We start from the raw sequence: 26,167 nt of genomic DNA, 5'->3' as shown, positions 1-26,167 counted from the left end.
TGGCCATGCACTGTGTATGCACTGTGTATACATTGTCTGAAACAAAGAAGAAATTTCATAAATAGTGATGCAGCAATAAGCTATTGCTTCACAGTGCTCCTGGTTTGCCAAAAAGAAAACCTCTAGTCTTGATTAAGACCTTTGGAATTTTACCAGCTCAATTGCAGAATCATTTCAAAATTTCTTTATCTTTTGTCTCTCAAAACAAAGGAAAACATTGGGAAAACTGATCATGGAGAGTTCTCTCAAATCCTTTTGGGGAGACATAGTGCTTAGATCATCTGGTAACCAAATACATTTCTGTTTTAGAACATTGTTACATATCATTATTTTGGTCTGTCTTGTCATTAAAAATTCTGAAAACTACACAAGCATCATGGCTGTGTTGTAAAGCATAAAGGCATTGGAAACGTTTTTCAAATGCAATTGGTCCCTTCTTTATATCACTGTAAATTAGAGGGGAAATGAGACTCACAGAAGACAGGATAAGAAAAGTCCAGTGTCCTGATCTGATACAAGATTGTTGTTTCTCTGATCTTCGAATAAAAGCACTCTCCATCATAAAGGTAGTAAACTAATCCATGTGAGTACGCCCTTTACCATCCCACTTGCTCTTGTTCCCCTAACCACAGAATTTAGGGAAGAACTAAAAGAGAACCACCACCACCACATTTAACCCTTGATTTTATTCCCCAGTTTCTCCTTCATTCCAAGATTACCTCCTCCAAAAAGTCAGTCTTCAATCTCTGATCTGGAGACTGCAATCTCAAGGCAAGCATTTCTACTCTGTATTAGAAATTTCAAACAATCATCAATCCATTACTGCTCCTGCAGCTTTTTTTGGAGTGAAAATAAGATTTTTGCTTTACTAAGTAAAGATTTGAGAGACTTATAGCCCCAATTTTAAAAAACAAATTAGAACAAAGGAGCATATAATTAGTTTCTTTGTTCTTTACGCTGCAGTTTCCAAGAAAAAAATTTCTTTATCCTAACTTCCTTTCTCCCTCTTTTCTTTCTTCCCTCTCTTCCTTCCTTTATTTTATCATATATATATACACAATTAAAATGTGGACTCATTAATAAAAATTAGGAAATAGGAACATGCCAGTGTATTCATAGTGCTAACAGTGACTTTTAAAATTAATACTGGTTCTTTCTTTCTTTCTTTCTTTCTTTCTTTCTTTCTTTCTTTCTTTCTGCACATTGAACTTGCTTAACAGAATTGTTTCCAGCTCTGTTGGTTGTCAAATTTTATCGAATCAAAGAGTAATCCATCTGTTGTCAGTCTACCCTAGCTTGTCAGTCTTACAGTTTCCCAAAAGAAGGTTTGGTAGGGCTGGGAAGTGGGGAAAAGTCCCTTATTCATACCATTCATACTAATTCATTAGTATGAATGGTATGAATAAGGGACTTTTATAAGTCAACATTATTCTCTATTAAAAATTACACCCTACTTAATTAAAAAGAAAGATTTATCTGAACATAACTTGATTTAAAGTCATCAGACTGGAGAGATTGTACAGGTTGCTTGTCTTAAAGGCAATGAACCTGGGTTCCATTCCTGGCACCACATATGGTCCCCTGAGCCCTGCCAGAAGTGATCCCTTAGAGCAGAGGCAGGAGTAAACCCTGAGGACCACCGGATATGGCCCAAAAGAAAACAAACAAAAAAGTAAAACAATGGAAATACCAAATACCTTCCATCTCCTCCTTTCTCTTGAAGTTCAATTCCCACTCCACCCCAACCATCTGTTCATTCTCCTGGTGTAGGATGATTTTATGAAACAGAGACAAAAAGTTTCAGGGACTGGTGAGATACTACCATAACTAAGACTGACTTCTGTTCAGTCCCCACCTTCCTATTTGATTTCCTGAACACCATCAGGTGCAAACCCTGAGCACAGCTGGGTGTGGCTCTAAAGCAAAGTAAGCCCCCCATAAAAGGTTTTGTGCAGATTTGTAACCCGTAGTTTCCCATGATAATTGCATTATCCTCTTCATTTGTCTTTATCCTTTTTCCAAGTATTGGTCCAAATAGAACTTTGGCCTCCTCTAGCACATTTTAATGTTTTGTGCCTTTTTGAACTCCACTCATTTTCTATTTCTTTCATCTTCTACTTATAATTCCTCCCTTGAACGCATGCCTTCACAAATATCTAAAGAGCTGAGTTTTTTCCTATGTTATAATTCTACCTTTTCATATCTCCCTGTAGTCATAACAAAACCTATCTTGTCAAAGGCCATGTAATAAAACATCTTGTTTCTAGAAACTAATTTGGCTGCTGGTGGGACTGTAAATTATTCATATCAATAAAAGTGTGGTGTATGTGGATGCTTTGACTTAGATTTGAATTCAAACATGGGGTTTCATTTAGATTTCACATAGAGCAACTCTCTGAAAGTACAAGGGGATCACCCCCCAAGATACCATCTTACTCTGCATTCCTTTCCAAAGTTTCTGTAACATCTTGATCTAAGTCTTAGCTTTTTAGAAAATAATAAAATAACAAGCCAAAGTTGACTGTGAAAAATCTACCTTTTTTTCCTTTTGGTTTGGGGTCATATGCAGCAGTGCTCAGGGGCTCTTCCTGATTTTGTAACCAGCAATTACCCTTGTGACATGCCAGGATGAAACAAGGAGTGACCATATGCAATGCCAGAGATCAAACTAGGGTTAAACAAAATAGCCACGTGCAAAACAAGTACCTTCCCCCTGTACGATCTCCCTGGTCCTAAACCTACTATAAATAGGTTCTAAAATTGTGCTTTCACCTATGTAAGAGATTCAGGTGATAGAGAAAGATATTTCTGGAAGATTGCACTTCAGGCAGGTTTACAAGCTGAAGCCAAGGCTATGGCATTGCTAGGATAATCTGTTTCCCTGGGATACTAATTAACTCCAAATATTACATATAAATTAAGCCAACAGCTACTGAAAGCAGCATCTTAATGGAAAGAAAAGCCTAGAGGTTTCAAAGGAAATCACTGTCTTCCGATTAGAAAAAAAGGCATGGGGTACTAGAAGTTCCTCCTCTCTCTCTTTCCTCCTTCTCAACATTCTACTTGTCTTCTAGAAGCCTTCGTCCTTTTTGTCTTTCATTTTCCTTTTTCCACTGCAGCAGGAGTGATTTATCATTAGTAAACTTGGGGAAGTGTTTCTTACTGTAGCAGCCTGCCCAACCCACACCATCCTTGTCCCTTTAATAGGGAAGCTGTTCTTAAGTAACCTGCTTTCCTAGCCCTGGTTTCCAACACAGTTGGCCATAAAAAACCCAAGTTCCTCCCTCCAAGATTCTGGTTCAGTGCATCTTCGTTGTGTTAGGACCTTGGGATCTGCTTGTTCATCAAGTGAGCCAGCAAGTTCCCGGCTTCCTCTCTAAAAATTAGTCACAGCCCCTGACCCTGCAGTGGAGACGGTACTGGCAATTTAACCAACAGCCATCCTCCCTCTTTCCAGAAAGTTTGTTTTGCTGTTAAATGTTAAATGTTTAGAATAGTGGGAGGGGAGTTATTTTGAGAATACAAATGTACAAATCACATATTCTAAATAAATTCAGCAGTCCTGATTTACTGCTTCAAATCAGGACTACAGTATAATCACTGACCTTCTGTGGCAGCACTGCTAATGCCAAGTTTCATTTAGAACATAGCAACACTTTCTTTTTGTTTTTGGGTCAGACTCAGCAGTGCTCAGAGCTTCTCCTGGTGCTGTACTCAGGAGTCACACCTGGCTGTGCTGGGGGACCATGTGGGAAGCCAGGGATTGAACCTGGCTTGACAACATGAAAGGCAAGAGCCCTTATCCACTGTATTATCTCTCCAGCCCTTAGAACATAGCAACATTTTCTGATTCTCTTACTAAGCTAAACCAACCACTGAAAATCATGTGTCACAGCCACTGGAAGCAAGGAAAACAGCCAAAATAAATATGCCAGCTGAGCCCTACACAGAACCCCATTTAATCCTAATGTTTAAACAGGTTAGCTGCAAAATTCTACAGTTATCTAAGTAAACTTTTGTCTTGAAAAGGATTGCAGAGACATTTCTGTTAAGGTCTAAGTGCACATATCTGTCATCCCCATAACCCAGAGGGGAAAAAATGTGGGTCTGCTATTTGACTTTATTATACTATAGTTTTAAGGTTGAACATATTGTGTCTGATTAACACTATGACTTGAGAGTATGAAGAGGCATCAATGGCCATTAGTATCACTCATGTGTGTCTGCATGAAGTACCTAATTGTGTATTTTCTCATAAAAGCTTGTAAATATACAAAACTATCATATTCACCTCCTTCTGCCCTAAAAAATCCTAACCTAAAAGGCCATTCTTAGAACAGATAAACATTCCTTCTACACTATCAGATTACTTCTACTGAGTAAATTACCATTTATATGTGCACCATACTTCTGAATTCTCTTATTAAATCCTAACTTTGGGTTTGTCTACCAATTGCTAATTTCTATTTGACCCTACAAATTTTGCCTGTATCAACTGCACAGGTTTGTTTCATGTGTTGGCCAAAAAATGAAAATAGGTTGATGAAAACATTCTTGTGAGCCAGTTATCATTCAAAAATGGATTTTAGAAAGGTTTTTCTATTAGTTCTCTGCAGGGTATAATTAAATGTATGCGACTGTAAAGAAAATAACAGAAAAGGGAGAGGAAAAGAATGTATAAATAGAAGTAAAGCACAAAAGACATTGTTTGAAAATTAGGCTAGACATGTGTTTGACCAGGGCTCAATCTCCAGCACCATGTGACCTCCTGAGCATCACAGGAGTCCCTGCAAGAATCACTGACTGTGGCACTGGAGTCTCACCCCCACCACCACTAACTTTATTCCCTAGTTGGCAGGGCACTAGCACTGAACTGTCAGTGCCCTGCTACCTTGGGCCCAAGCACTAAACTGCCAACCCAGTTGGCTAAGTATCACCAAGGTAGTCCTCAGTCGCCCTGAGCACCACTTGGGAGGATTCCTGCCCAAAGGAAGACATTGTTTATTGAAAAAACGAAGATGCTTATATGAAATGTTCTATGACCCACCAAGGTGCCTTAGAAACTTGGGTTCAGTGAATGACTCATATTTCACTGCTTCCTCCAAATCATGCCCCACAGTGCATTAACTGAAGATTGGGGTGTATGATTCTGAGTCCATGTGGATTCTAATCCAGATCCACCCAGGGTATAATTTTGGATAATGATTTTACTTCTCAGCTTCAGTCTTGTTTTCAGTTAAATATGATGTGCTTTTTTAAAAAAATAAAAAATATCTTACACGGATGTTATCAGGAATAACCACAACTGGCCTTTAAACAAAGTAGAGCAGGCTGTGTTCTATAAACATAAGCAAAGCCTATTTGGTGTAAAGTCTTTTGGGTAGTGTGATAGTAATATTTAAGCTTCTGTGAAAATATGCAAGTCTTACTCCCAAAACTTAACTGACCAAAGACAGGGCAAGGAATTGCATTCCTGGAGAACAATAAATGATAGAATAACAGAGTCCAACATCCCTGAAGTGATATACCTTAGAGAAGCTCCATCAGGTGCCAAGACTCTTGCCACTGAGCCTAATTCTGCCCCAGAAAGTCTGACTTTCTAAAAACGCCAAACAAGGACCAAGAGTGACCCAGTCATGACTACAGATATAGAAAAGCAACCTACTTTGTAATTCAGAACAGTGACATTGCCAGTAGGGCCACATGGCAGAGAAAAATGTTTCCTGCCATTATCTATCTTCACCTTCCTTTTTACTTCTTCATTTCTGTTCAACCAAGTCAAATAAATGGTACACACAAGGAGCCTCTCTTAAGGACAACCATGTAAGAATCCATTGATAGGTTCATTGAACCCAATTACACAATTTAAAAAATCAAGCATACATTAAGACCAAGAGTCAATTTAATGTATTGTTTTTGGTGCATTTTTCCTTGCCAACAGAATAAAACAGAAAGTGAAAAATAATAAAACTGGGAAACTTAAGTACAAAATGCAAGATACATACAAATCTATATTTAAGTCTAATGTGCTGAGGGATCTTCTTGGAGAAAAATATTTCATTTCAAGTTGCCAACAGTTCAGATACAAATGCAGTATGTTCCTTGGCCCAGAAGCCTAATTATGCAGGTAGCAAGTAGTCATCAAAGTTATTCTTTGTTAAGACTTCTATTTCAGAATCAAGCGTGCTTTGGCAGCAGTAATCAATATACTTAGTGCAGGTATACGAACCAAGGAAAAGACATAGTGGAAAAATACAAAATATTTAATCTACTGAATCTAGCAGGTCCTACTGAATAATACATATGCTGCATACTTATGAGCTGTAGCCCGTGATTGTGGAAAATTCACTACAGAATAAAAACAAACACTGTGTACTACATTTAGTATACAGCATGCCTTTTCTGCTCAGTATAAGAAAAATTGACTATCCAGCAGATAATGGGACTGATAGTAGCAATGTGGTAGGATGTTGATCTTTTTTCCTTTTTGCCCCCAAATAAAAAATAAAATGTTGTCATTGTATATCCCAATTAAACTGCAGTCCATTTCAAAATTCATCTTCAGAGCTGTCAGCTAAGAGCATCACTCGATCTTGCATGCTGTTGAATTCTCGCTGCTGGAGAAAGAAAACAGAAAAGCAGAAAAGTGTTAAACTCTAATACAGAACAAAGCGAGAAACACCCACCTCCCCTTTAAAAGACAGAAAGCAGCTTCTGCTGATCCGAACCACTGGGCATGTCAATAGGGTTCATGCATCATTAAACCCAGTGTGCTTTATTAGGCAAATTACATAAGCTACAGTGGGCGCAGGTTCTGCAGCTGATTAGGTTTTGCTCTTGTTGGTTTCATACCTTTCTTTTATGCCTTTTGAAGCCATTCCTCCTTCGGCGATTCATAACTTTAATGCTGTAGAGCGCTCCCAAGATAAACAAGGCTCCTGCTATCCCAACCCCTACAGGCACCAGCATCCCAGACATGTACCCAGCCTGCATGGAAAAGGAAACAGATATTAGGATGCAAACCAGACCACTGTACTGGGCTTCTCACTTCTGCTACATGGCAGCTGGTTTTTAGACAGCCAGAATCTTCCTGTTTGCTTTGTTATGAAATCAAACAACACCTTGAATAAAGTGACTTTTTTTTTTAGAAAATTGACAACAGAGAAGGAGATAGAGCTATGACTGTTTTCGTATCTCTAAAACACTTAGACATATGGAAATAAATCAGCCAGACCTAGTGGCACCTCAAGCCACTTGCTCATGCACATTTGTCAGCATCAAGTTTTGGTGACAGAAATATAATTTGTACTAAAGATGAATGAAGTAAGCTTCTGGGGATGCCAGAACCATTAAAATGCTATAAATTGGAAATAATGGTCTGAACTCAGCTCTAGTCGGGGAGGAGTCCCCTCTAGAACACTCTGCTTCCTGGGGGCCAGTAAAGGATCTTGACATTGGAGGCCCACTCTTTCACAGCCTTAACTGCATGCATAAATAAAGGAAAGAGGGATGGGCTTGCAAGTGAGTCCAAAAGGAGAACTTTTGGAAAGATCAAGGGAAGAGAAAGCTTGCAAAGGAAAAATGGGAGAACTTACAAATGTTAGAGCGCAAGCAGAAAAGAAAAAGATATGAAATGGGTAGATGGAGAAAGTGAGTTAATTTATATGAAAATAATTAGCTACCCCTTGGACAGGATCAAAGTTGGAATTGGAAGGAAACTCTGAGCATCCCCAAAAGAGAGAATAGACATAGACAGCATAGACAGCACATAGGTCACTGCCAACAACACTAATACCTGCCCAAGTGCCTGGAGGAATCAATTTAAATGACTCCCATTGTCCCCAATGTCACTAAAGAAAACTCAGTCCTAAGATTGAAGTCAGCTCTCCACATGCCCTGGACTCACACTTACATAAGCTCACGGGAAGGCCCTCACATTAAAAGGTCCAAGAAGGGGCTGGAGCGATATAAGGCATTTGCCTTGCATGCAGCTGACCCGGGTTCAATTCCAACATTCCATATGGTCCCCTGAGCACTGCCAGGAGTAATTCCTGAGTGCTATGAGGGAGGAGCAACCCCTGTGCATCATCAGGTGTGATGCAAAATAAATAAATAAATAAATAAAAGGTCCAAGGATATAGTTCTATGGTAGAACACTACTTGCTGTGCTTATGTGAAGCCCTGGGTTTGATCCCTGACATGGAGGATGGGGAACATCACTTTAAGGGTGCTTCCACATTTTGACCAAGAAAACACTTAAGAGACAGAAAGCACAATTACTAATAAGAGTACTTTTTTTGAAGGACCATAACACAGGGTTTCCCTCAAGAATATTCCTTCTAGAAACCTTCCAGACAAAATATAGAAGCAACTAAAAATTCTGTCAAGCTGCTCTATGTATTACTGGGGATGTGGGGACTATGGGTTTTCTCATTCATTTCACTATTTCTAAAATTACTAATAAGGCATAAACAATTTCCAGAATCTTTTTAAATGACATAAGAACAGAAAGACCCAGAAAACAAAAAATAATTGTTTTCAAAGTGCTCAAGAAGACAGGCTATATTTCTAGAAGTAAATCAAGCAGTAGAAAAGACCATGGGAAACTGCAACCCTTCTTCTTATTCATAGCCCCTCACTCATTGGTTCTGATTCCAAAATATGTTAGGGTAAAATATGGAATTTTCCATTAATTTGAGAACAATAGCATTGTTCACCAGCATACTAAGTGTTTTTCCCCAAGAAACAAAACCTAGTCCTTTTCAACAAATTAAAATGCTTTGCAGAAACCCAAACTTCTTCTCAAGTTCTCCCAGATCTGCTTAAGGCTTACAAAATTCTGTAATTTTCCATGTGAGAAAACACTGGACAACAGCAAAGTAGTGATGCTCTCACTAGAGTGTGACTTTTTGTTCACCGTTTCTTTTGTGTTGTATTGTGGTTTTTTTTGGAAAATATGACTTCACCATCTACTTAATAAATGCACTCCATTTTCAGTTTTAGAGTTGCAACTATTCTTATAAATGACAGCTTCTCTAAGACTGTTTCAGTCTCTAACAGAGCATGAGAATCAAAATACAGAATTTGGCACCATCATGAGTAGAGAAATCACCCAGCTCAGCAACCTAGCATCCTTGCCTGGGACTCCAGCATTGTACTCTGCCTTAGCCCCTTCTCTCTTTCCTCTTTACTTTCTTTAAACCTGTTCAGCTGGTCCCTTCCTTTGACCTCCAGCCGTGTGAGGAGTCTGAGGCAACTCTGGAACCAGAAATTCTCTTTGATTCTTCACTTCCCAAACCTAAGGCTTTCAAGCACAATCCTGAACCATAACAGCGAAGCAAATTCTGCATCTGGACATGATTTCTCAATTTTTGCAAACAATTTCTTTTCATCGGCTGGAGTTTTCTTTCATTGTCAGGAAGAAAGAATGATTGAAGGCAATGATAGCATGACTGTTTTAAAATCACCATTCCCGATGTGTAGAAATATTCATACATGTTCAAGGAGCATTGACATGTAACCTGGTAGATTTAGCCTTACTGAGCCGGCTTCAAAGGATGATTTCTGGGATTTGGGAAACTCAACTTGATCTGTCACTATGAGGGCCTCCTCATTTTTTGTGACTTCACATAAATCTTACTGGCTGTGTCACTCTCACCATACGTCTTATTTTTGCATTTAGAATTCCTATTTATAGAATATTAAGTCATATAGATTCTACCCAAAAAAATCATTTACCCTCTTCTCCTCTTTATTTTTGTCCCCTTGTGAATGCCTGGGGGACATACACACCTGCCTGGACTTTGAGATTAGAAGTAATTACTAAATGATCACAAAGCTACCTATCTTCTTCAAATATAATTTAAACATTTTGCTTTCAAAACTAATTCTATTTAGTGTTGGGAACTCTGATGACAATGAGGTGTGGTAACTGTACATTGAAATCATTTAAATACTATTATAGTAAACATGTTACCTAAACAGTTAGAGATAATACTAACTCCAGCACCTATATTGTTTTAAATCATGAATCATGAAAGAAAAATAATGCTATATAAATGTTCCAGGTTAAGGTAAATTAAAGAAACATGATAAATATGTGGCCAGAGAGATAGCACAGTCCCGAGGCACTTCTTGCATACTGCCAGCCTGGTTCAATCCCCAGCACTGCATAAGGTCCCCCACGCAAAGTCAATGATCCCTTAGCAAAGAATGAGGAGTAATCCCTGAGGAGGAGTAATCCCTGAAAATCCTCAAAAGCTAAAAAAGGAAAAGAATAACTAAACGTGTTATCTGACACTAGATACATAATACTGCTAGACAGAAATGAGGAGAATGCTAGAAAAGTAGTCGGGAAAATAACGCTTTGATAAAAGACATTTGGGAACTACTGAAGAATAGACTAAAATTAAAATTCAAGGTTTTTTATAAATATGAATGCATTCACATTAATTACCATATCTTTGTTTGCTAACAGAATGGAAAGCCAAGTTAAGACTTTTCTAACAAGTGTTATTTCTTGGACATTTAGCCAAAAAGACAAGTAGTGACGAAATGATTCTATCACTATATAAACTGTTCCTCAATAGCCATTATCCGCTTTTTTTAGGGAAAATGGGTTTCCTGTTTCAGCTGAGCACAGGGAAAAAAATTGTTTGACCATAGAGAATCTCACTAAAAGAAGATATATTAGGGGCACAGGAAATCTCAAGAAAATGCTCTGTGAGGGGGGTGCAGTGCTCTGAACAGGTTAACTTGTACCTTGAAGCAAGTGCATCAGCAGTCTAATGGTTCCTTCAGGTTTCTTGATACTCCAAAATTGCCACGGTGCCTCTGGCCAGACCCCAACAACTTGGGACCAATTTTCCCAATAAATTAAATAGCCAAGGGGCTGGAGCAATAGCACAGCAGGTAGGGCATTTACTTTACATGCAGCCGACCTAGGTTTGACTCCCAGCATTCCATATGGTCCCCTGAGCACTGCCAGGAGTAATTCCTGAGTGCATGAACCAGGAGTAACTCCTGTGCATCACTGGGTGTGACCCAAAAAGCAAAAAATTAATTCATTAATTAATTAATTAAATATCCAAAAGTTATATATATGTGGGAGCGACATCCACAAACCACCTCCAACTCAGCTATACAAGCTTATTTATCAGCCTTCCTTCAGAGATCCATAAATAAATATCTAAAGAAAAAAAACTCAATTAATCTCAGTACTGCAGGTTTTGTGACTGAAATCTTCAGACTTTCTTGCGGTCAGAACAGGCTACCTCCCTTCACCTCCCTGCCGGAAGCCTCAGTAGTCACATCCACATCCCAAAGCTGCCAACCAGTTAAAAATTAAAAAAAAAAATCCATTCCAGCCTTACCTTCCCGATAAAAATACTAAATGCCCAAAACAAACATGATGACCTCTTAGTACCTGTATTGCAAACCATAATGCACAAAGGGAGAGAGAGAGAAAGAAGAAAAGTGTCTGCCATAGAGGCAGGCAGGAATGAGGAGGGGAGACTGTTGGTGGATGCTGGGTAGGGAAACTGTGAACACTATGGGTGGAAAATGTACACTGGTAGAGGGATGGGTTTTGAATCATTGTATGACTGTAGCCGAATTATCAACAACTTTGTAATGGTCTATCTCATGGACATTTAATTGAAAAAATTTTTTAAAGAAAGAAAATGCTGTGCGAGAGGGGAGCAGAGTCTCTGTCCTCCCCTTCAACATTAGCAAGTTTCAGTCTCCCTGCTAAGAGGGGTAACTATCTTTTGCTTCCTCTTCTCCTCTTTCTTCTGCCTAGAATCTGGATCTACCAAAGTTAGAACTTAGAAACATGAGGTGACCTCATGAATGGATGTGGAGCACCATAAATGGGAGAGCCTCACCTGGAAGGAGACTGAGCCCCAGGGTGACTCCCTGATAACCTGTGAGTGCTCCTTCAGACTCAAACCCGAGAGTCAAATTTCATCTTATTTAAGTCATCGCCAGTGGGTGTCAGTCAGTCATGGCTAAACTGAATCCTAACTAGTGTAGAAACTGTAGCACTGTCTGTAGCACTGTTCTCCTGTTGTTCATTGATTTTCCTCAAGTGGGCCCAGTAATGTTTCCACTGTGAGACTTATTGTTACTGTGTTTGGCATATCGAATACACCATGGAGAGCTTGCCAGGCTTTGCCGTGGGGGCCAGATACTCTCAGTAGCTTGCTGGGCTCTCCAAGATGGGTGGAGGAATCGAATCTGGGTAGGCCATGTCAGCCGCGTGCAAGGCAAACGCCCTACCGACCATGCTAAAAACAAGAAGAATAAATTCAAAACATTTAGATATTATGGTGTGGGAACATCATATGCATGAAACCCTATCATTAACTGTAGCACTGTAGCATTGTAGCACTGTCCTCCCGTTGTTCATCGCTTTGCTTGAGCGGGTACCAGTACCAGTAACCTCTCACAACAAATTGTGGGAATTGTTGTTACTGTTTTTGGCATATTGAATAAGTCATGGGTAGCTTGCCAGGCATTGCTGTGCAGGCAAAATACTCTTAGTAGCTTTCCAGGCTCTCTGAGAGGGATGGAGGAATCGAACCCAAGTCAGCTGAGTGCAAGGCAAACGCCCTGCCCACTGTGCTATCATTAACATTAAATTATAGTGACTAAACATTTTTTAAAACCTTTTAGGCTACTACCCTTTTTAGAGACATTTAATAGAGACATTCATCTTACAATTAAATGAAACTAAACAGATTAATTCCCTTGGATGAAAAGCCAGTTAAAAATGTAGTTTATATCTTCAAAGATGCCACGCCACTGGCCGAGCAAGTGAAAACAGAGATAGATAAATGGAACTATCTTAAACTAAGAAGCTTCTGCACCTCCAAAGAAACAGTGACCAAAATACAAAGACAGTCTACAGAATGGGAAAGGATATTCACCGAATACACATCTGACAAGGGGTTGATATCCAGGATATACAAAATACTGGTTAAACTCCACAAGAAGAAAACATCCAACCCCATCCAAAAATGGGGCAATGAAATGAACAGAAACTTTCTCAAAGAAGAAATCCGAATGGCAAAAAAGCACATGAGAAAATGCTCTACATCATTAATCATCAGGGAGATGCAGATCAAAACCACAATGAGATACCATCTCACACCTCAGAGACTGGCCCACATTCAAAAGAGCAAAAGCAACCGATGCTGGTGTGGATGTGGCGAGAAAGGGACACTCCTTCACTGTTGGTGGGAATGTCGACTGGTTCAGCCCTTCTGGAAAACAGTATGGACGATTCTCAAAAAATTAGAAATTGAGCTCCCATTTGACCCAGCAATACCACTCCTGGGAATATATCCCAGAGAGGCAAAAATGTATAGTCGAAGTGACATCTGCACTTGTTTGTTCATTGCAGCACTCTTTACAATAGCCAGAAACTGGAAGAAACCTGAATGCCCAAGAACAGATGACTGGTTAAAGAAACTTTGGTACATCTACACAATGGAGTACTATGTAGCTGTTAGAAAAGATGAAGTCATGAAATTTACATACAAGTGGTACAATATGGAAAGTATCATCCTAAGCGAAATGAGTCAGAAAGAGAGGGATAGACAAAGAAAGATTGCATTCATCTGGGGGATATAAAGTAACAAAGTATGAGATTAATACCCAAGAATAGCTGAGATCAGCACCAGGAGGATTACTCCATAACTTAGAGGCCAGCCGCGTATCCTAGAGGAAAGGGCAGTTCAGATAGAGAAGGGAGCACCAAATAAAGGGTGTCTGGAGGATCCTCCCAGGAGGGGAGATGCATGTCGAAAGTAGACTATGGACTGAACATGTTTGCCACTCAATGCCTCTTTTGCAGACCACAACACCCAAAAGGAGAGAGAGAACACAGGGGATTGCCCTGCCACAGAGGCAGGGGGGGATGGGGGATGGGGGGATGGGGGTGGGGGGATATTATCCATGGTTTTGGAAAATGGGCACTGGTGGAGGGATGGGTATCTGATCATTGTATAATCGAAACCCAAGCACAAAAAATTGTAAATCTACAACTGTAAAAAAAAAAAAAAGAAAGAAACAAAAAAAAATTAAAAAAGAAAAAAAAACATGAAAAAAAATGTAGTTTAAGGAATATGGACATTCCTCCAAAAACTAGAAACTGAGCTACCATATGACCCAGCAATACCACTACTGGGAATAAATCCTGGAGATGCAAAAAAAAAAAACAGTAAAAATGACATCTGCACTTGCATGTTTATTACAGCAATATTCACAATAGTCAAAATCTGGGGAAAAAACCCAAGTGCCCAAGAACAGATGACTGGTTAAAGAAACTATGGTACATCTACACAATGGAATACTATGCAGCTGTTAGGAAAGATGAAGTCATGAAATTTGTTTATAAGTGGTTGGAGAGTATCATGCTAAGTGAAATGAGTCAGAAAGAGAGGGACAGACATAGAATGACTGCACTCATTTGTGGAATATAAAGTAGCATAATATGAGACTAACACCTAAGAACAGTAGAGGTAAGGGCCAGGAGGATCATGCTATGGTTTGGAAGCTGGCCCCACATGCTGGGAAAAAAGGCAGTTGGGATGGAGAAGGGTTCGCTAAGTAAATGATTATTGGAGGGTTCGCCTGGGATGGGAGATATGTGCTGAAAGTAAACTAAGGACCAAACGTATGGCCTCTTAGTATCTGTATTGCAAATCATAACGCCCAAAATTAGAGTAAGAAAGAAAGTACCTGCCATAGAGGTAGGGGATGGAATGGGGCCGGGGAGGTGGGAGGGACACTGGGAACAAAGGTGGTGGGAAATGTACACTGGTGGAGGGATGGGTGCTCGATCACTGTATTACTAAAATGTAACACAGTAGCACTGTCCTCCCATTGTTCATAGATTTGCTTGAGCAGGCACCAGTAACGTCTTCATTGTGAGACTTGTTGTTACTGTTTTTGGCATATTGAATATGCCACAGGGAGCTTGCCAGGCTCTACCATGCGGGCAGGATACTCTCAGTAGCTTGCTGGGCTCTCCAAGAGGGACAGTGGAATCAAACCCAGGTCAGCTGCAAGCAAGGCAAACTCCCTATCTGCTGTGCTCATGAAAACTTGTAACTGTATCTCATGGTGATCCAATAAAATTTATTTTTTAAAAAACGTATTTAAAGGGATGGAGATTAAAGCTTTGCAATGCATGGGATTCTGGTTCCAACCCTGGCACTGCACATGGTCCCCTGAGTCCACTCAGCATCACTCCTGAGCACAGAATCAGGAATAGCCCCTAAGCATCAGCTGTGGCCCAAGATTCCATTCCACAAAGAAAATGTAGCTTAGTTTCTAGTTTGAAGGAATTTTGTGACTTTTATTCAAAATTTTTTCACATAGTTTTAAATATAATGACTAAACAGACATTTTATAGATTGATTGTTAGCTATCTAGACCAAAAGATGCAGACAGAAAGGAAGGGAGAAAAACCCAGATACACATAGATATGATAAGGAGAAAGAGAAAGGGGATATATGTACACATATGTGTGTGTGTGTACACATATGAGACTCATCAAATAAGAGTATATTTCAAGCACAGAGGGAGTAAGACAGGAAATATTAGAGTGAATCCTTCCAAAGAAACAGTCAAAATACAAAACCAGAAGGCATGAAGAAATTCAACTACAGTTGGAATCTCAACTATTTTCCTTCTAATTGAAAAAAACAATAAGACATAGCTGAAAATATATGGAAGAGAAGCCTAGAAAAACTTTCATACAGAAACCCAGGGACCACACATAAAATTATTTCTCTTAGCAATAAAAAGGAGCAAGGAGAAGGTGCTAGACTTCTGAGATGAAATAAGAACAGACAACTGCAATAGGAAATACAGACTTTCACTAAAGCTGCACAGATTTTCAAATAAAGCAGTGAAGCTATATATACACAGAGGTAAAAAGATTTACAATATCCAACTTCAAAACAGAATACGTGCCAAAATTTACTTTCTTAAGTCATTTCTATACATTTTTTGAAACCCAGAAGGATACTGTCTATATAAACAATGATATACAGATCCCTAGACAAACATATCAAAGCCAGTTTACTTTTCACTGCATCATATTTCCCATAAAAATAGCAAAAATCACTACCAACGTAAATGTATCCAGTACTGAACATTGGTGTTTTCCTTGCCCAAAATCTTGCTCAATCCATCATGTTGTATCTTAGTTAGTCAACTGGATGGGCCCAAGACATAATAAAATAATCTCCTCCACTCACTTTTATGGCTTAAATTTTTCACATTCACTTTGAATATTTATTATTTCAAAATGGTTTTGTTCTCAAAATATATAAGTGCTAATATTTTCTGAAAAGCAGAAAAACAATAGAAAAATTAAGTAATGACATAATTTATGCAATTGTTTCTTTTATTCTTTAATATCTAGCTGTCACAAAAATAAATATTCATCATTTAAATATGGCTAAATTTACCCCAAATAATAAAAGAGACCTGTAATAGTATTAGTGGAAATGTAGGCTGAGATGGGTGAGCTGTCGGTAATGCAATATTGGGCAACTGAAAAAAATTCCATTTATTTAAACTCCTAGGAAAATCTTAGCTGGGGTATAATAATGGTATCTGACACCAATTCTAGCAAGGAATTAAGGATCCCATCAATATTTTTAGCAGTAATTCCAGTTTAAAATTGCAAGGTGACCAACGATGAAAACTTGGGAGAATTATAAAAATTCAGAGATAATGGAAAATATAACCTGGAAGGAAGAAAATAATGCCAATCACCACGATGTAGATAGCAGAATTAAAACAGGAGAGAAAAATGCTTTCCTCTGGTTTTTCATTCCAAACTGAGCTCATTCTTACTTGATTAAAAAAAAAAAAGCACTCTAATAGATGGCTTAAAAGAGGGTATAAGTCCAGCACGCTTCTGATAAGGGATTGTGTGTCTGCTAATATATTTTTTATTTATTTATTTGTTTATTTATTTATTTTACAAAGCTGTTCATGATTGAATTTCAGTCATACAGTATTCCAACACTCATCTGTCCACCAGTGTACATTTCCCAGCACCAGTGTCCCAAGGCTCCCTTCTGTCACCCTCCACCCACTACCCCCTGCCTGCCTCTATGGCAGGTACCTATGGCAGGTACCTTTCTTCTCTCTCTCTCTCTCTCTCTCTGTCTCGGCACTGTGGTTTGCAATATTGATACTGAAAGGTAACCTTTCTGATAAGGGATTAATATCAAAGATATGCAAGGCACTGATTGAACTCTATAAGAAAAAAATCCAACCCCATCCAAAAAATGGGGAGAAGAAATCAGCAGAAACTTTCTCAAAGTAGAAGTTCAAATGGCCCAAAAGCACATGAAAAAAAATGCTCTACATCACTAATAATTAGGGAGATACAAATCAAAACAACAATGAGATATCTTACATCACAGAGACCAGCACACATCCAAATGAACAAGAACAACCATGCTGGTGTGGATGTGGGGAAAAAGAGAAACTCCTTCATTGTTGGTGGGAATGCCTACTGGTGAAGTCTTTTTTTGAAAACAATATGGACATTCCTCAAAAAAATTGAAATTGAGCTCCAATTTGACCCAGAAATACTACTTCTGGGAATATACCAAAGGGGCTTAGAACACACAGCAGAAACACCATCTGCACTCCTATGTTCACTGCAGCACTATTCACCATAGACAGAATCTGGAAACAACCTGAGTGCCCAAGAACAGAAGAATAGATAGAGGAACTATGGCACATCTACACAATGGAATACTATGCAGCTGTTAGGAAAGATGAAGTCATGAAATTTGCCTATAAATAGATGGATATGGAGAGTATCATGATGAGTGAAATGAGTCGGATGGAGAGGGACACATACAGAATGACTGCATTCATTTTTGGTATATAAAATATATATATGTATGTATAGTAGAAGACTAATATCCACATCCAGAGAAAACAGTGGTTAGGAGAACTTGTCAATGGGTGGAATCAACCAGAAGTGAGTGTGGGGCAGAGGATAGGTAAGATAGAGAAGGGACCAGTATGACAATAATAGCTGGAAATGATCACGATGGACAAGAACTGAGTGTTAAAAGTAGGTAAATGGATATACCTGATAGCCTTTCAGCATCTGTATTGCAAACTACAATGCTCAAAATGAGAGAGAGAGAATAAAAACACAAATACTTGCCAAAGAGGCAGGCTGAGGGGTGGAGAGTGAGGGGTGATGGGAGGAAAACTGGAGACACTGGTACTGGGAAATGTACACTGAGGGAGGGGCGGTTGGTGTTGGAACATTATATGACTGAAATCTAATTGGGTCTCTCTCACAGTGATTCAATAAAAAATAAAAAAAAAATTTAAAAAGAGGGTGCAGGAAGAGTGCTCAGGAGATTTTGTGTCTCAAACCAAACCCATGTTATAGTTTAAGAATTTCCATTCCAGGGGCTGGAGTGATAGTACATAGCATGTAAGGCACTTCCTTGCACACACCTCACCCAGGTTCAATCCCTGGCACCAAATAGAGTCCCTCAAGACTGACAGGAGTCATCTCTGACTGCAGAGCCAGGAGTAAGCCCTAGGAACACCTCCAGGTGTGGCCCAAAATAAGAGAGAAAAAGAAAGAGAGAAAAAGAGAGTGAGCGAGAAAGAGAGAGGGAGAAAGAATGAGAGAGAGAGAGAAGACAAGACCTTTCTTGTACATCTGGAATAGGCCATGTGTCTTTTTGGAGAAAATGGAATCAATGAATTAAAATTCTACTACTTCGAAGATATTTTATTTGGCAATTTTTTACTCTATAAAATAATCCAAAGGAAAAATACTTCTCTTACCTTGTCTTTTAGTTTTTCCATCCAACTTCTCACTATGGAAAATAAGAGAATAAATTGTTAATAGTTGTCTTTTTACTTATATTCTGTTGCATTAACTTGGTCAATTTCTCAGTTTTTCTCACCCCTGCAGTATGTTCTACACAGTTTCCAGGCAATCCCCAGAAGCAAAAGTCCCAGTACTCATGAAAATCCATTTCTCTCTATTCCTCACTTCTCTCTCCTTCATCACTCTTCCCAAGTGCACCTCCAAAATAAACTCCTATCACCACAATTCAGTCTCAATGTCTACTTTTAAAGAGAACTCAAACTACCCAGGAAGGCCTACTCTGTCATACCATTTTCATTTGATTTTGTCCATTAAAGCAAACTCTTAGAATAAATAGAAATAAAGGTCATAAGAAATAATCAGATGTTACTTCCATTATGTAAATTAATTCTAATTGGTGGGACTAAAGCTACCTCAATGATATAACATACCTTTCTATATGGCATTGTGCAAGGTGTACTTCATGGCTAATGTCACTCAGCTCATATTCATTTTTGACTGGGTTATAAGTAGTCTCTTTATTAATCAAAAAGCTAAGATCTCTTATATCTTTCAATATTGTAGAAAATTATTTTATCTTAATTAATCATGACAGAAATACATGCTCTACTTAAATAAAAGATGAAATGTCCGAACACATCCTTTGTTCAAGGAATATATAATTGAATTTCAAGCTCAGTGTTTCTGCAGTGTTGAAGAACAAATGAAGACCAGCTCTTTTTATTACTTGTTATTTAATCACTAGTGCCTCTTCTAGTCCAAAAAATAGACAAAGCTTTTTTTTTCCAACTTACATAACACATTTAAGAACAATAAAACTTACCAAGTTTTAAATATTGTCTGCACATTTTTTAAAACCTTGAGTTTTTCTTGCCACAGACTATTCTCTTACTCTTCTAAATTTACCTGCTTTAAAACTACACAGAAATCCTATCTATAATAATTTGCTCTTCACATAATTACAGAACAGCAAGATTCTGATGAATAAAATGACCTACTTCTTTGCATCAGGCTAAGCGAGCAGTAATCGTGCATCTAAAAAGCAATTAATTCTGAAGGCTCTGCACATACATTTATAGAGAAGGGTACAAAGGACCCAGATATCCCAATCTTTACTTTCAAGTAACATTAAGGATGTCTTTAGTTTACTAAAAGTCTATGAAACTAAATGTCCACTGGGAAGATGCAAAGAAAGTCTTATGTCAAATGTCTTCCCAGCCATTAATCAATGCTGCCATATGATTAATTCTAAATGGTATTTGTTCTTGGCCGTTGATGGGATTACACGGCGCCAGGGGGCCAGTTGGTGGGTGTGACCCCGCCTACTGGAATTTGGAGGATCTAGGTGGAGGATGCTCGGCCCCAATCCAAGTAGGCTTGGAGATCTTGGCCCCGGAACCCGCATGGCTTTGTCCCTCTGCCAGTACCTTCATGTGTGCGGAGAGTGGTCTCAGCATGGTGGTGGCTGGTCCTGGAGGTCTTCGGCTGCCGGAGCCCTGGTCGGGGCGGGGAGGAAAGCTCAACCCGCTCCCCTCCAAGGGGCCCCGGCGAGGACAGCCAGGCGCGGGGGCAGGAGACTGCACTGTTCTCTTCCGGGAGCTGGTTTTTATAGTCTCTGAGTCTTGGCCGTTGATGGGATTACATGGCGCCGGGGGGCGGGGGGGCAGTTGGTGGGTGTGACGAGATCTCCAAGCCTACTCGAATTGGGGCCAAGCATCCTCCACCTAGATCCTCCAAATTCCAGTAGGCGGGGGTCACACCCACCAACTCCCCCCCCCCCCCTCGGCACCATGTAATCCCATCAACGGCCAAGACTCAAAAACTATAAAAACCAGCTCCTGGAACCGCGCAGCCGCATTTGCGGCAGCACAACATCTTATTACCACATCTTAGTATCTCATTCCTACTTGAGATTCACATTGTTCACATTACACAAACTGGCAGGCTACCAAATGTAGCCTGCCCACACGGCAGAGTCTGGCAAACTCCCCGTGGCATATCCAATATGCCAAATACCAGTAACAATGATGGATCTCATTCTCCTAAAGAGCCTTGAATATAATCTCAAGGCTAGGATGAAAGAGACGTTACTGGGGCCTGCTCGAGGCAATCGACGAATAACAGGATGATTTGTGATTGTTGTTGTGATTTGTGGTATTTGTTCTATTAATACTAGAATTTGAAAATTCTAGTATTAATAGTAACGTTTGGGTCTCTTGATTTCACTGTTGTTGACTGTTTGGTTCAGATATTTGTCTCTGTCGTTCCTTAATATTTCTGTTGCCTAAGAACCCCTTAAAAGTTCTACTGAGCAATTAGGTTTTGAGGTCTATGGTTTTACCACTCAACAGCATTAAAGCCACCCTGAAAAGCTCCTCAGCTCCTACTCAGAGTCTCTCTTCATGCTTGCACTATTTTCAAGTCATAGGTGAAGAAAACAGTGTGGTCTTCAAACTTTATTCTCAATAGAAAAATTAGTTTCCTGAAGTTTTCTAAACCATCAGGTTTACAGGGCAAAGTCAAGTTTGCATACATTGTTTGCTAAATCCATTGATTCTAAATTTGCCATTTCCAGGCGTGTTTGAACCATTACCAACCAGAAACCCAGCAAGCCTTCAGCCACCCCTATTCTCAATCTTATGTAAAGTGATACACCACTGAAGTTTTAAGGCAAAGTCCCCAAGAATTCTCCACTCTTAGATGAGTATGAGGGTTTCCTGAGAGAAGCCACAGTCAGCCATAGCACTGAAGCAGAGGAGCTGGCTATCGATAAGGTAAGTCTAAAGCCTTATAGGTTTCGATATCCTTAGTTAATGTTTCTGGCATAGCTCAACTAAACTACATGAAGTTCCTCGTTCCCTAGGAACATGGTTCAGTCAACATATGGAATCAGCTTCTGGATTTGTCCCCAAAAGCTGCTTATCAGCTCATATGTCAATCCTCACAAAAATGGGTAAACACCATTCTCAAATGAAATTAGGGCATGATTTGGGTGAAGAATACCTGAGTCTCAGGGTTAACGTAATAAAGCTCAGGGCAAGAGAGATGGTTCAAATGGCTGAGCACATGTTTTATATGAGGGAGTCTTGGGATCAATCCATTGGGCTCCACATGCTGCAATGTGAACAATCCCCAAGCATCTTGTTGGGAAGAGCCATCATTGAATACCACCAGGTTTGACCAAAAAAATATATATAGATAGATATATGTGTGTGTATTATATATACTTAAATGCAGAGAATTCATGCCATCTGAAAGGACTGCTTGAAAACAAAGTTTCTTCAAACTTTTCACCCTTAGGGAAAAACCTAAAGGTCTTGCTAGATGTGATAGGACAGCTTATAAGCAATCTCTGTCTGCACCCCCCACCCCCTTTGCAAACTTAGCACACATTCCCTGGAGAGCTGTTTCTCCAACAATATAAGGACAACTTATTAAGGTGGTGGAGCGAATCTCAATGCTCAATTCCTAATCATCCAAATATACTACATGGCCAAATTTTGAGCTATTAACCCAGCTACCTGTTACATTTACTTACTTTCCCTAGTGCAAGAACATTTCTTTGTGGAGTCTGCACGGTTCCATGGGAACTTAGTTTGCAGTGGAGGTTGCTTCTCCATGAGAATCTGGTGCAGAGGTATCACTGCAGACAAGCAGTTGCTTATTTGCCTGTGATGAGCACACATGGTTTCCACTAACCTGAAGCTACATTAACTGTGACTTATGTGTTCCTGTTTGATGGCAGCAGGCCTGGAACTTTGACTTTTTTCTCTTCTACTCACAGCTCCAAAAAGAAGGAAATTCTTCTGCTATTTCCTGGTTTCTGAGAGGTATTTTCCAGAGCAAATTTCACCAGCAGGGTGGGGGTGCTTCTTCAGAATGCATTTTTAGCTCCTGATTCCCACCAAATGCCCACCCAAACCCATATTTCTTTATTCCATCCTGGTGTTAAAATCCATCCCTCATCCCAACATCTACGCATGGTTCCAGTTTTCCTGAAGATAAAACATATTGCTTAGCTCGGGAGGCTACCTGGACTTCAAATCTAAGCTCTGGCCACATTTCAAGCTCAGTTGTATAGCCTAACTTTTGTGTAGATTCATTCCAAGTCCTCTTTTTAAAACCTAAAGTTGAAATACAGTCTTTTGGCCCACAATACTACTGAAACTGGAAATCCAAACTCAATCCCTAATCAGATGTGTGGGCTTATTATTTATGGAGTGATTTATTTAACCAAAATTTGACTATTTCAAGGTACACATTGATAAAATTTACAATGTTATTCAGGTATAACCAGTATCTAGTTCTAATATATATATATATATATATATATATATATATATATATTTGCTTTTTGGGTCACACCCGGCGATGCTCATAGCACAGTGGTAGGGCGTTTGCCTTGCACGCAGCCAACATGGCCAACCCGAGTTCGATTCCTCCACCCCTCTCGGAGAGCCCAGCAAGCTACCGAGAGTATCTCGCCCGCACGGCAGAGCCTGGCAAGCTCCCCATGATGTATTCGATATGCCAAACACAGTAACAACAAAGTCTCCAATGGAGACGTTACTGGGCCCGCTCGAGCAAATCGATGATCAACGGGAGGGCCTTTACTTTACTTTACTTACTTACATGCACTCAGGAATTGCTCCTGGCGGTGCTCGGGGGACCATATGGGATGCTAGTAATCGAACCTGTGTTGGCCATGTTGGCTGCGTGCAAGGCAAACGCCCTACCCGCTGTGCTATCGCTCCAGCCCCTAAAATATTTTTATTATCCCAAGAATAAAATGTACAAACATCCCACAGCAAAACTCTTCTTTTTTGCCTCTGCCAGCCCCTAGAATCACTAACCTGCTTTATATCCAATAGATTTAAGTAATATGAATTATTCATATAAATGAAGTCATTTAATATGCAACCATTTGTGACTAACTTCTTTCACTTAGCATTATGTTGTCATGGCACATTCATGGGATAGTATGTACATCAAAGACTAACACAGAAAAAAAAATTTTTTTTGGTTTTTGGGTCACACCCGGCGATGCACAGGGGTTACTCCAGGCTCTGTACTCAGGAGTTACTCCTGGTGGTGCTCAGGGGACCATATGGGATGCTGGGAATCAAACCCAGGTTGGCCGCGTACAAGGCAAACGCCCTACCCACTGTGCTATCTTTCCAGCCCCTAACACAGAAAAATGTTTTAACATCATTTTTCATTATGGACATATAAATGAGAGCTATGGTAAGATACTACCAAGGCCATTATTAAAAAAAATATTTTGGCAAGATATAGAGAAATTAGAACCCTCATACATTTCTGGTGGAAATGTAAAATGGTATAAACACTGTAAGACAATTAGGTAATTTATACAAAAGTTATAAAATTATAATAGAATGCCAAAATTCGATAGTTAGGTATTAATGTAAAATAAATAAAAGTAGGTCCTCAAATAAATACTTTTGTTTATAGTAGTACAATTCAAAATAGCACAAAGGTAGAAACAACTCAAACATTCATCAATAGTAGATAAAGAAAATCTGGTGTGTATGTGTATTGTGTGTGTATATATATGTATATATAATAAAATATTACTTAGCCATAAAAAGAAAGTCAAACTTATATATGTTACAATATATAGAAACCTAGAAAATTTATGCTCTAGGTGAAAGAAGATTATGTTAAGTAATAGGTGATAGGTATAAGAGCTATGTAGACCCTTTTATTGGATGAGGACATGCCACAGAGAAAGGAAATAGTAGAACTCAGATTTTATCCACACATATTCAATTTATCAGACATCAGACTTCATGTAATGCCCACCTGCTGCACCCTCTACTTGAGCAAGTACCCAATGTTACATTTAAATCAGACTGCCCCGATGACTAGAAAACAAAAGTCTTCTTATTAGAGTAATTTCCCTCTTAAATTGCTTATTTCTCCAGAGAAATAATAAGATATACATACTCTACTAAGAGGCAAGAAACAGAAAAACCAGAAATAAAGTCACACCTAGGTTTCTTATTTGATGTTTTCATTAAATTAGGGGGAATAACACTTATAAACATAATCAGTACCAACTCTATTAGAAAATACTGATAAAACCTTATATATTTATGAATTAAAATAAAGAATGCAGTTATGTTTAAAGGCAAAAGAGAAATTGAACTGTATTTTTTTCTCAGCAGACATAATTAAATCCCAAAGCTCTGAGTACCGATTAGACGCTAGAAATAAAATTCTGATTATCCCAGAGACTAGTTTCCATATAAACATTTTTATGAGAAGCCTAACTACAAATGGCCTTGAATTAGCCATCAAACAAAACACATTTGTTTTTACCTAGTAACAAACCAAGCTTGAAGCCATTTATGAGTTTCAAAGGAAGAAGTAACCAGAGATCTTTTGTTTACTTGCCAATATGACTACCTACATTATTAATAAAAAATTTACTTTCTTCTTAATGTAGAAGCTTAATGGCCAAGAATGCTACACCAAGTGACAAATGTACACTAAGAGAAGCTAACCAAATTATATCTACTTTTTCCATGCTCCAACATTATAAAGAAATAATTTTTCAAATTTTTGTGTGATTTTTTTCTTCGCACAGAGCCCTGTATAGACTTCAGAGAGAACTATAGCTACAAGGACCAGCTTAGTTCTAAGAAACATGCTTCCAACAATATAATGCAGTTTACATTAGACCAAAAATTGAAATTCAAGACCCAGGCTTTCACATAGAAACAAAAATAAATCAAGGAATTATAAATAGAGTCATCTTCCCTGGTGTAATTTCTCCCACATAGCCTTAGAGGCAGCCACCGTCATTTTCACCTTAGTATCATAAGAGCTTGCTTTACTTCTTTCCAAGCACTGTTTTTATTAATTTTTTAAACTGAAATAACTTTGCAGCACTGAAAATCAGTGTGTGAAGATAAGACATTACCACTAAAAGTATATTTCAAGCAGTATTTTTGAAAGGTAATCCGACCACATCAGATTAAAACCCCTTCAAAGTTTCTTACTGCCCTTGGGGAAAAGTCTAAACTTCTTCAGATACAAACCTTTATGACTTCAGTTCTTACAATTAAGTAAGTCTCTCTCACCTCCAGTTTCTTTCACTCTAATCCTCTGCCTCTACCTCCTCCATCCCAACCTACTCCTGAGCATTCCTTAGGTCCCTTCTCAGGGCCCTTGTACACTGGATCTTATATACGAGATCTCTCTTCTGAGGCATTCAGTGTCCTGTTCCCAAGTCCTTAACAC

At 39.0% G+C, this 26,167-nt stretch overlaps 1 protein-coding gene across 2 annotated transcripts in view; it reads right to left on the bottom strand.

Moving 5' to 3' along the window:
* Positions 1–6,245: 6,245 nt before the first annotated feature.
* Positions 6,246–26,167, bottom strand: part of ARMH4 (armadillo like helical domain containing 4) — a 144,397-nt gene continuing 124,475 nt past the window's right edge. For both annotated transcript variants that reach the window (XM_056134081.1, XM_056134080.1), the window contains exons 6-8: positions 18,856–18,887; positions 6,853–6,987; positions 6,246–6,617 (exon numbers count right to left, since the gene is read on the bottom strand). In XM_056134081.1, the coding sequence (XP_055990056.1) occupies positions 6,549–6,617; positions 6,853–6,987; positions 18,856–18,887 (236 nt within the window). In that variant the 3' untranslated portion in view covers positions 6,246–6,548. The remainder of the gene's footprint in view (positions 6,618–6,852; positions 6,988–18,855; positions 18,888–26,167) is intronic.

Source organism: Sorex fumeus, unplaced genomic scaffold (genome assembly GCF_029834395.1).
Source record: "Sorex fumeus unplaced genomic scaffold, SorFum_2.1 ptg000098l, whole genome shotgun sequence".
NCBI classification, from domain to species: Eukaryota; Metazoa; Chordata; class Mammalia; order Eulipotyphla; family Soricidae; genus Sorex; species Sorex fumeus.
Note: the sequence above shows the minus strand (reverse complement) of the source record. Positions and strands in the feature narration are given on the sequence as shown.